This window comes from Urocitellus parryii, chromosome 1 (genome assembly GCF_045843805.1).
Source record: "Urocitellus parryii isolate mUroPar1 chromosome 1, mUroPar1.hap1, whole genome shotgun sequence".
Classification (NCBI taxonomy): Eukaryota; Metazoa; Chordata; class Mammalia; order Rodentia; family Sciuridae; genus Urocitellus; species Urocitellus parryii.
Window position 1 is genome coordinate 61738217 of NC_135531.1, and position 12740 is coordinate 61750956.

At 37.3% G+C, this 12740-nt stretch overlaps 1 protein-coding gene across 1 annotated transcript in view; it reads right to left on the minus strand.

Moving 5' to 3' along the window:
- Tbca (tubulin folding cofactor A) overlaps positions 1 to 12370 on the minus strand; it is a 74428-nt gene extending 62058 nt beyond the window's left edge. Inside the window, exon 1 of the mRNA XM_026393282.2 lies at positions 12205 to 12370. Coding sequence (XP_026249067.1) covers positions 12205 to 12359 — 155 coding nt within the window. The 5' untranslated portion in view covers positions 12360 to 12370. The remainder of the gene's footprint in view (positions 1 to 12204) is intronic.
- Positions 12371 to 12740: the final 370 nt, after the last annotated feature.

Sequence of the window (12740 nt, forward strand, 5' to 3'; positions counted from 1 at the left end):
ACCAAACTTGGAATAAAATCTAAGACTTAAAAGAAAATAACAATTTATAACAGAAAAGTCATCCTGAGGAATCCATATCTGTAGACACAGTATGATTAGTAAGGTAGAAAGTTTCCCAATTCTGGCTTCACAAATAACTAGCTTCGTAATTGTAAGAAAAATAATTACCTACCTCTTTTGTCTGTTTATAGGGTAGAGAGGAACAAACAGAGAATATGAAATTACATAAGAATCTCTAAAGGGTACCTCATCGGCTCCACAACTTAGCTTCAAAAAGAAAAGATTCAGAAGTGAATTCAATTTAAGCAGTCTAGATATCTACAGGCCTAAACTGTTCTTCTAAACTGTTCTTGTAATTTTTAATTATATAGAAAGTACTTTCCTTTAAAAACTAAACACACTTAGGTATTTCTTATGTTGTTTTATAGTTTAATTCTTTCCACTTATTAAACTGCATTTTAACAAAATTCTTTATTATTAGAATTATAAAAATAACTCTTTAAAGGGCCATTTGTCAATATCTCTCACATATATACACATATACCCTTTGAGCCAGAAATTACACTTTTATGAATTTATTCTACAGATAAACCTGCATGTTAATAAAGCTACACACATATAAGGACATTCACTGCAGCATTTTTCAAAGCAGCAAAATACTGAAATAGAAAATGGCTTTTTTAAAAAATGTGGTATATCCATATAAAATACTTGGTAGCCATTCAAAGGAATGAGGCTATGCTGTTGAATGTTCTAAATGCTAAATGAAAATGAAAAAAAAAAAAAAGGATGTGCAAAACAATGTCTACAGAGCAATTACCATTTGCTCTTAAAGATATAAATGTAAATACTTGTGCATGCACAAAATATCTGTGGAAGGACTCACACACCAAAGAGGAAAAAAAAAAAAAAAAAAGAATAATGATGTTGGCTCCAGAAAGGGAAAGCTGGGAGGAGAGTGGACAGAGTCATAAGACTCACGTTTCACCATGTATCTTTTTACACCTTTTGAATTGTGCCATATGTACATATTATCTATTCAAAATATTGTTCAAAAGTATTTCAAAATATGCTAAATTAAAGAGACATGAAGAATAAGACACCATTTCTGTCCTCAAGGAACTTCAAATGTCAGAGAGAATAAATTAATTCATTTTACAAATTATACCAATGTCTTTTTTGTGATGTGTCTTTGATGCTCATGGATGTGATGAGTCCTTGAGCTCATGGAGCTTATATCCTAGTGGACACTAATGTATAATCTGATGTTGGCTTGAAGAGTCTAGTCCAAGCAAAGCAATAATTAGAAGGCAGACCTCTCACAACCTCAATTTTTATATCCAGAAGTTAAAACATTCCAGGTTCCCCCAAATAAGCAGCACAGAAAAAGGAGTAGTGATAGATGTAAGCAGAAGCTATCAGAAGAAGGAATAATAAGAGGCACATTAATGGCTGACAATATCTCATTGAACTAAGAGATGGAAAAAATTTTAAAGTAAACAAGATACCAAGTTATTATATAATATAGTTCAAGCATTCTCTAATTAAGGACTCAGTTATACTACAAAGATCTTTACTATAATGAGATTTTCAGAGATTTCAGTAGGCATTTTTTCCATAGGAAAATTGTTATACCTCTCATTAAGCTTCATAAACTGTCCCTCAAGAGCCTATTTAATCCTATTTAATATACTTCCTAATAAGCTATTGAGCCACTGTTCTCAGAATATTGTAACTATCTAAAATAACTATGCTTCTAATAAGGAAAAAAATGCTGAATTTGAACTTTGATGCAAAGAACGCCTCCTAATTACTGCAGTCCTTGTATTAAGTGGTGACTCTTCTAACTCCTAGAAGGCAAGGTGACTTGGAAGAGAAGCAAGGATAGTGTTTGTGAGAATAAAAGGTTGGGATTCCAAAGCAAGACAGGTTTGCCTGCCCTTTCCTCCTCTTCTTCCTTTTCATTTCCCCTAGTTGGAGAACAGCACTGAACTGGGTATAAGAATTAGGAGGTGAGGGGGAGGGCTGAGGAAAAATAACATTTATATCTTTTCCCTACTTCTGATACAGAGGATCAGATCTCAACAGGACACTGAATCAGAGGGAAACTCAAGGACCAAAGCTAAGCCTAAAGCACAGCAGAATTTAATTTTTTTTAAAGAAAGAGAAAGAAAGAGTCTAGGGTTGTAGCTCAGTGATAGAGTGCTTGCCCCTAGTTAAGTGTGAAGCACTGGGTTCAATCCTTAGCACCACATATAAATAAAATTACAAATAAAATAAAGGTAGCATATCCATCTACAACTAAAAAAATTATTAAACACAGACAGACAGACAGACAGACACACACACACACACAGGAGGGAAGGAAGTAAATCCCCAGTAAGATCAGTCAAGGAAATTACTCCTTGTATCACACACAGGTCTATATAAATTAGGGATTATAGTAATTATATCAATTAATACTCTACTACAAGTAACTGTTTCAATTCAAGGAATTTAATCACTTTGGAGGTGTTTTTTTTTAATTGTGATTGTTGTTTTTCTTTTGTTGTCTATCTTATACAACTAAAATCTAGGGAAAACCTGACTTCAGTGTTGGCTGATCCATCAGTTCAAGAATATCATCAAGAAGTTTCTTTTTTATCTCTTCATTCTGTGTTCTATAATACAAAATACCAGATGTCCTTGTGCTAAAACAATTCTACCAGCCACAATCTGTTAAATGGAGAAAGTACTTCTGTTCCAAAATTGTAAGAAAAGGTTTAGAAATTCACCCTATTGAAGTCGGCTTAAATCACATGGCCATCCAGTGTCAATTTCTATGACCAGAGAAATGGAGTATAGCTTTTAAAGTCAGAGGCCCACTCCTAAAGCCAAGGGTGAGGGAATTACCTTCAAAGAATACAGACTATATATGTTGGGAAGAACAGTAGATACTAGAATGAAAATACAAATAGATATCAAAAGAAAAAAAAAGATTGAAGAGGCAGCCAAAGAGTTCACTTAGAAGATATATATGCAATGAAGTCAGAGTCATCACAAAATATTAAATACAACTGCTCATTTAAAAGATAAAAAAATAGTTGGGTATGGAACACATGCCTGTAGGGCCAGATATTTGGAAGGCCGAAACAGGAGGATCACTTGAGCTCAGAAGTTTGAAACCAACCTTTCTCAAAAAAAAAAAAAAAAAAAAAAAAAAAAAGAGAGAGAGAGAAAGAAAGAAAGAAAATTACTAGAACAGAATATTGTTTTTACAAACAAATAAAAGCCAAAGTTAGCTCTTGAGATCACTTTTATTTAACCCACTACTTGAAATGCTGGAATGGGTTTTAAAAAAAAAAAAACACATGAAATTATCTTTTCTTCTTTTTGCAGTACTGGGGATTTAACGGGGGAGGGGGGCATTTTACCACTGAGCCACACCCATAGTCCTTTATATTTTTTTTATTTTGAGACAGGGTCTTACTATGTTGCCCAGGTTGGCTCAAATTTGCCATTCCCTTACCTCAGTCTCCCCAGTAGCTGGATTAAAAGCGTGCACCACTATACCCAGCTAAATATCAATTTTGAGACCTATGCATTTCCTAATTCTAACTGTATAGCTAAAAAAAGATATAAATAAATGACAATTAACAACTTGTTCTTGATTGTGGTAGTGGTACTGGAGACAAGTAAAGATTAAAGGTATATATGGCTGCCAGATTTTAAACCTATAGTAATGACAATTACAAAACCATATGTTATTAGGTTTAAAAAAATTATAACATTATCACTAAAGAATTCAATCTTGCTCTAGAAACGCTATGACAAACTTATGAAATTAAGGTATCATAAATTAGAATTAACAATAAGGAAAAGAACCATTTGAAAAGTGATATTGTTGACCTTCTTTGGCCTCAGATCCTAACCAACCCAGTGCCAGGAGAGTTTTCAGGACCCAGCATCTAGAGCTCCATCTAGAGGTCTCCCTCATCCCTGCCTTCCCACCCACCCATATCTTGACTGAATGCATAATCCTGGAAATGGGTAGGGTTGTCTTTTCCAAAGTTTGCCCTTTCTACCAAGTAAAACTCCCTGGTTGTCTAAGGTATATACACTGTTCTACACAGGAGAGAAGGATATGACTAAGATAGGGCTAGAGTCGCACATCTTTTTCCTTTTGTTCTTTATCTTTAGGGATGCTTGTTTAAAAAGACAATCAAAATAATTTTTCCAAAGATGGAAATTAAGCAAAAACAGTATTAGAGTAAAATTAAGAAGTATATCAAACATTATAAAAGATGTAGATAATAAAAGAAACTCTGATGCATGTAGTTGAGAATGTAAAATGAAATAACCCCTTTGGAAAATAGTTTGATACTGTTATGGACTGAATGTTTGTGTGTCCTCCCACCACCAATTCATAGTATCAAGATGTGGGGTCTTTGGTAAGGTGTAAGGTCATGAGGACAGTGCTCTTGTGAATGAAACTAGTGCCTTTATGAAAGAGAACTCTCTAGACCTCTTTCTACCATGTGAGGATAAAAGAAGACAGCAATCTGCAACCTAAACAGGTCTCACCAGAACCCAACATTTTGGCACCCTGATCTCAAGACTTCCAGGCCCCAGAATCATGAGAAATAAATTTATTTTGTTTTAATTCACAATGGCACTTTGTTAGAGCAATCCAAACTGATTCAAACAACATTACCTTATAAAGTGAACAACATGGTTTGGATATTAAATGTCCACCAAAGACTACTTATGTGTTGAAGGCGTAGTCCCTAGAAGATTGCACTATTTGGGAAGTGGTAGAAATTTCAGATGGGGCCTAGATGAAGGAGTGGGTCACTGAGGTTGTACCTTTGCACTCATCTCACCATCCCTCCCCCTCCATCTCACCACCCCTCCTTCCCAGCAATGAGGTCAGCAGCTTTGCTTTGCCATGTGCTACTCACCATGATGTTCTTTCTACCTCACCACAGGCCCAAATTCAATAATCAAATGACTATGAACTGAAAACCATGAGTCAAAATAAATCTTTCCTCCTCTAAGTTGTTTTTTTTCCAGAAATTTCATGACAGTGAAGGAAAGCTGACTAACACAATGAAACATTCCATAGTTTATTGCATATCATTACCAAAGACATGAATAAAATTGAATACAGAAACACAGTTAATAACTAGAACAATCCAAATGCTCTTCAACAAATGAATGGATAAATTGTAGCATTATCACACAACAGAATATTATACAATAGTCAAAACACATATATTGTATCTACATGCAAAAATAAGCCTGAATTTTACCAACATAACATTGAGTGAAAAATAATAAATCCCAAAAGATGCCCTTCTTATGTGCTGAGGGCCATTACCAAGTAGGTATTGACGCATCGTAATCCTTGCCAGTGTACCCCATGTTAAATGGACTTGCTTTGGAAATTTGCTTCGAACTTGCTTGTGTGTTTGAGAAAGATGACCCTGCTCAAGGTGATCCAGGGTGGATCCAGGTTTGAGGAAGTATCCTGCAGGTTTGAGGAAGTATCCCGGTCCTTGGGTTTAGGGTGTTCCCGGTTTAAGGCGTTTCCCGGTTTAAGAATATGGGTTTTAGGGAAGTTGAGGTTGAAGATTATTGCTTCTGGGATTAGGGTGTTCCTGCTGCTTGTTCCCGTTGAGTTCTCGTGAGATTCAAATGGGATTTGGAAATAGCCTCCTGGAGTAGGTGAATTGTGGGGGAGACGGAGACTGCCCCTGAACCTGTGTGGAGGCTGGTGTGAGATCCGGAATAAAGAATTGCTGTTTGAACCTACAAAGCTGTGTGGTGGCTCGTGATTCTGTGCCAAGCCGAGACATTGGCACTTGGCTTTTGGCACTTATGTAGTAAAAAAGTAACTAAAACTAATAACATATGTTTTAATAGTAAAGAAATGGTAGGATTTACTATTAAAAACCAAAAAGCAAGATAATAGTAAATAAAAGATTAAAACAGTAGTTACCTCAGATGGAGGAAGTAGCACAAAATTAGGAAAGCATTAGGTAAGCTATTATCATTATTTTAGATTTTAAGATAGGTGATGGGGTTCCTGCTATTAGTATATTACTTAAAAGTAGCTCAGTGGTTGAGCACTTGCCCAGCATACACAAAGCCTTGGGTTCCATCTTTAGCACCATTTAAATAAAAATATGTAACAAACCCAGTCAAATAACAAACAAAAGAAGGCTTTTCATGAACCAATAAATCTTTGTTCACCTGTTTTAAAAACAGTTTTTTAAAAAGTTTTTAGTGGGCTGGAGTTGTGGCTCAGTGGTAGAGTACTTGCCTAACACATGTGAGGCACTAGATTCAACACCACATAAATAAACAAAATAAAGGTACTGTGTCCATGTACAACTAAAAAAAAGTTTGTAGTGCTATTCTTCCTAATTATAGAAGGAAAAAAACCTGACTTACAGAAAAGTTCAGAGTAATTTGGTCAAACAAGTATATATTTGGGGAATTTTTTCCCCATAAATGTGCCTTAAGAATTAATTTTAGCACTTTTAGGGATGTCTCAGCTAATGGGAAAATGTATATGTGAAATACTTTACTTACCAATAACAAAGTATTAGAGTGATTTTTTTAATCTTCTGTTAGAACCAAAAAATTCAAAATTCTCTGCTTCCATGTTTCATATTACCCAAGAGTCATTGATAGTCATTCTAGTTTAAATTCTACATTCTAAAAAAGAAAACATATTGCTTGGTCGTGGATCTTGATTCTATGCTCAATCATGAGAGCTTTAGTTTTTTCCCTTTCCAGCTAGAAGAGACATCTGATTGCCTCTTGGTATAGCTCTTGAGAGTCAATGCTTGCCAAGTAATTGGTACAATGTAGTAAAGAGCTGATCATCTGCTACTCACTGTGATACTACCTCTGACCATTACAGAAATTTCAAAAAGAGCAAGCTAAGAAGTTGGTCATTCTGGCTGAATGTACTCTAATTCAAAATAAAGGGGTATGAGTACAAGAAAAGATAGAAAAGCGTTGGGAAATAAATTATAAAGCAATGTCCTTAACTTTTTCTTATATTGTTTACCATATTTCCACCCACCTTTTTTTTTTTTTTTGGTAGTGGGGCTTAAACCCAGGAGTGCTCTACCTCTCAGCTACATCCCCAGTCCTTGCTATCTATCTATCTATCTATTTAGAGACCGGGTCTCACTAAGTTGCTGAAATTAGCCTATAACTTGTGAATCTCCTGCCTCAGTCTCTTGAATTCTGAAGTTACAGGTCTGCACCACTGCGCCCTATCCATCACTACTTTAAATACAGGAAGTAAATAAACAGCTAAAGCTAAGGGGAAATAAATTTAGGTTTACCTAGTATAGGTGTCATTTACATTTTTCACTTTATGTGTCAGTATAATACATACTGAATTAATATTGGAGATATTATATATCTTTTATGTTGATTTTAATTCCTCCTACAGTGTAGTGTGTATGTACGTGCGTGTATGTTTGTGTGTATAAGCAATATACAGTTCTATACCAGAAGTGTAGGTATAAACAAACTTGGGAAGATGCCACAGTTTGGGAACAGGGCTTGCTTTATTAAAAAAAAAAAAAAAATCAATACAATTTCCCCACAGGTTCAAGATGTAAAATTCTATAATCAAGGCTTGTAGATTTGTAATTATGGTATGTCAGCTACATTTAAACAAGAGTGTTAAAAGATTGTTAAAGTTAAACTAACACAATTGCAGTGTGAATTGTCCTAGTCTCACTCTAATCTACTGGTGTCACTTTCATTTAATCAGAGGAAAACTATGGGCCAATGTCAATGCTATTTCCAATGCCCTAACATTCTTTGTTCACATTGGATTTTAAACCATTACCAATATAAAATAGCTATAAAAAGATATATATAAGAAAGTATTTTTAATCAATTCATCCTGTAGTGGGCTAGTACGAGCAGGCTTTATTCAGAGTAAGTTAGCTTTTATAAAAAGTTATTAAGCAACCATTTATGTTAAATGGATGAAAGCAGGTTTTTTTTCCCCCCTTGCAGAAGAATTTCTTGAATTTACCACAAGCTAATAACAAACTAAACTTCTTTCACAAACACAAATCCTACTTGGAAACCTATGGTGAACATAAGTCATTTAGCTATAATACCACATCAACATTTAGAAAACATCAATTCTTTTTTGGCTTAAAACAACACATAGGAAACGTCAATTCCTTATTTTCTTCCACTTCAGTGACATTACTTTCTAAATCATTACTACAGAAAAGGCTATTCTGGTGATAATTCATATTTATACCATACATTTAAAGTTTTTCAGTTTTTGATTGATTGATTGATACCAGGGACTGAACCCAGGGGTGCTTACCAGCTGAGCCACATCCTCAGCCCCCTTTTAAATTTTGAGACAGTTCTCGCTAAGTTACTGAGGCTGCCTTGAACTTTTGATCCTCCTGCCTCAGTCTCCCAAGTTGCTGGAATTACAGACATGTGCACCCAGCTACATTTAAATTTTAAGTATGGCCCAATGCACAACTCACAGTTGTACTACCAACAAATAGCCTCCATACAAATCAAAGCACCCAAAAAACAGAACCATGTGAGCTAGTTACAAAAGAAGTAGACAATCATCCTGGTTTGCCTGGGACTTTTCCAACTTTATAACTTAATGTTTCACATCTTGGAAAAACGCCCTCAGTTCCAAGAAAATTAGGACAACTGATGTCACCTAGATATTATTAAAAACAAAAAATCAAGTTTCAGATTTTAGAGTTTTTTCAGATTTTTGGAATATTTCCACAGACTTTACCAGTTGAGCTTTCCTAACCCAGAAACCAAAAAAATGCTCCAAAATCCAACACTTTTTGAGTGTCATGTTGGCACTCAAAATGTTTTGGATTTCAGAGAATTTCAAAATTTTCAATTAGGGATGCTCAATTTGTACCCATGAGTTATATGTTAACAACAGTTACTGCTCAAAGAAACTTTGTATAATTCTCCATTGGGACTATGGTGCACATATCTCTGATTTTGCAGTCAGAATTAGCCCTCAAAAAAAGAATCCTCCTGCTGGGAGAATACTTAAGGAGCTCTGTGGGCCAGACACTCAGCATCAGGCCAGTCTCATTGCTGTTCAACTCTCCTCTCATAAGTCACTCATAAGAAAATGAGACTTTTTCCTTATTACTAGTGACCTAATCTCTGTCTTGAAACCCATTTCCAGAGATCAGATCCTTTGCCTTTTTACTGTAAAAGGTAACAAAATTTCTCGAGGACCAGGGCACTGTGAGGCTTCAACCAATTTTTCTAACTTCTACCTAAAATACTATTTCTACTTTCCTTTCTAACATGGACTCTATTACTCATCTTTCTATCTCCTTGATGGCAAACACCACCACCACCGCCACCACCACCACCGCCGCCACCACCACTATCTTATTCATTCATTCATTCATTCATTCATTCATTGGGTTATCTCCTTACACTCAACCCACCTGTCCTGTTCTAACAGACTGGGTTAGACACTAAACTCTAAGAACCAACTCTTTCTCCTATGACCTACTCAACTGAACTCTAGCACAATACTTGATTTTTTCCCACTTTCTTTCTCTTTTTGGCTGTCCTAGGGATTGAACCTAACCCCTCACACATGCAAGGTAAGCATTCTAACACTGCACTACATTCCCAGCCCTCTAAATTTTAATTTCCAGTGGCTCTCAACTTCTGAAGATAAAACTAAAGGAACTAGGGGATATAACTGATGACTTCAAATTTCTTCTAACAAATAAAAGTTGTAACTTCTGAAGAGAAATGAGACCACAGTAAAGGAATAGTTAAGCAAAAAAAGGGTATTGAGAACAAAAACTAGTTTTTAGAACATTGCTTTAAAAACTAAAGAGCAGAATCACTTTGGTAAGAACATATCTGAATTGTGAAACTAATATCAAAAGGCCTTTGAAACTAGATTTGGAGGAAGGGCGGAAAGCATACTTTCAAAACACCTTTTATTATGGAAAATATTAAGAATATGTACTGAAGAATATAAAGAAGTCCCAAGAATTATTAGTAAATTGTCAAATCTGCCTCATCTATTTTTTTTTCTCCAGTGATATAAAATGTAGGTTTTTAAAAACAGGATGCTAAGGCAGAAGATGGAAAAAGCCATAGTAAAATAATTTTCAGGAGAAAAATAAGAGTAATAATATTTAAGGATTCAAATTGTTCTGATCTAACCATCTAAGTGGCAAAATGAGTAACATAGAACTAAAACAGAAATTTTATGTTTAGAAAAAAAATTCATCACATTTTATAGTACATAAGGGACTACATCAAAATGTCAACAGAAAAAACATGAAATAAATGTATGACAGACATTTCCATTAATTTATAAGCAATTTGAGATTATGGCAAATTATGAAAGGGTTTCACAAAAAATGATAAATTTATTGAAGTACAAAGTATGCCAAAAGTAAAGTTTGATAATGTTCTATTATTGAAAATAAACTGAAAAGAAAATTGTTTCCAAACAGTTTATATAAGTCCTTGAGAATTCATCATTATCTAAATGTGTTTTCTTTAGAAAATATATATATATAAACTACTTGAACTGAATACTTTTATAGATAAATCTTTAGGATGAGAAATGTCAAGGTCATATAGGAAATTAATGGGAAACCACCATTACAAGCCATTTCTCATGATTTCCAATCCAAAGAATTCTCCAATTACCCTGGTACTTCTGCCAGATATACTAAAAGGACATAACCAAAGTAAGTCTAAAGAGCAGAACTCTGGGTGAGGTGATGGTGTGAAGTACTTATATTTTCATATATACATCTCAAATTTCCTCCTATTATCACAAATTTTAATACTCTTCATTAAGGCATAATAGCTTAAAGTAGAAAGCTGTAATCAGAAATCTTGTTATCTTGTTTCATTTCTTTGCTTTACTACTAACTTGCAGTGTGACTTTGAACAAGTTTGGTTTCTTTTTTAAAACTTCATTAAACCTCAGTTTCTCATCTATAAGATAGGAATAGAGTATATTCATTAACATTTACTAGCCACTGGCTATTTGTCACACACTGAATTAAACAGTATAGCAGACATTTCTTGCAACCACTGCATGACATGGGTACCTATTTTACAAACGAGGTAAGAGAAGCGTAGTGCAAAGTAATATATTCCAGAGCACACAATAAAGGGCAGAATCAAAATCTGAACCCAAGCAGTCTCCTTTCCGAAAAGGGAAAGCATTTAAACCGTTCACACTATCACCTTATTGTCTTAGTAATAAGGAAAGTTTCCAGGTGTGTGATGATATGCTAAAACTGAGAGACAATATCTTAGAAAATGAACTTATTCTCTTCTGCCTTGTCCTAATCTGATGGAAATATCAATAAACAGAGGAAAGGTGGGGCAACAGGAAGAAACCAGGTGGCTATCATCAAATAACCTACTCCAACAGAGGCTGTTTATCTTTTCTTTTGGAATAATCAGTTTGATCTTGAAACTGAACAATAAAAGTTTAATGTGCACTGAAGTGTCTACCAGCAGTAGGGATTAGAATAAATTACAAGACTGCCCTACCCATGAGAGTGACTTAACCTGCATCCCACAAGCTCCAGGGTAACCTCTGGGAGAGCCGAAAGGAGACAGGTAGGCCATATAAGTTTGCAGGGTATGCTGGCCATTCAGGCCCCAGTTCTCAAAGTCTGCGAGTCATGCCAGCCATGTTAGGAAGGCTCCGCCACGGTCTCTTTATAATGAGGCCCTGGCTTTCGGCGTGCCTATAAACTTCAGAATCTGCTTTCCAGTCCACGTGAGGACCAGAAATCGACAGGGTCCGCTTTCCCACTAGCAGAGAGCCGCTGGGCGCCGGCGCACAGAGGTTGCGGACCAAGGCCCAGCCCACCCTCCCGCTCCTGGCCGCGGCCCTCCACCCAGACCCGGCGCCGAGGGGCGGGGCCGCGGCGGACCCCCGCCACTACCCGGACGGCTTTGCAGAGGAGCTGCAAGGAAAGGGGAATGCCGCGGTCCGCGGGCTCCAGCTTCCGCGCGCCCCGCTCAGTCCCTGTCGGTCCCCGCCCGCCGCCGAGCCCAGCTGAGGCCTGGAGTCCGGCGCTGGTCTCGGGCCTGCGCTGGGCCCGGCCTCTCGAGCCGCCACGAGGCGAGTAAGAGGAGGCGCAGGCGGCTGCGCCGCTCGCGGCTCCTTACCGCTTCACTACGCCGGTCTTGATCTTGATCTGCCTCACGCGAGGATCGGCCATGGTCCCTTGAGCGCTGTAGGAAGGAGGGGCGGAGATCCTGAATAACAGTGGAGGGCGATGGCGCGGGGGAGGCGGTTTTGTTGTCGTAGGCCCCGCACGCATGCGCAGGCCGGCGCGGCCCGGATGCCCGGCAGCCGGGTAGCCCGGCCACACCTGTCTGGCTTGCGCCAGAACCTCAAGCACCTGGTTGGCGTCGCGCAGCGCGCACTGTCCCTGCCGCCACCCTTTACCTCCTCGTGGAACCCGCACTCCCCTCTCTCGGAAAGCCTTCCTTTTAGCGCTTGGACAGACCTCTGAGTTTAGACAAAAGTTACACTTTTTCGTGTCTCACAGCCTGGCCTTTGTGAGAAACTTTGGTCTGTCCCCCGGAGAAATTGGTTTTGTCCGGGATGATGCTTTGCACTGTTATCTGCTTAATAGAGAAACCTAAAAACTATTAAGGATACTTTCGATTTCATTCTCTGATGTCAAATGGGGCCAAGT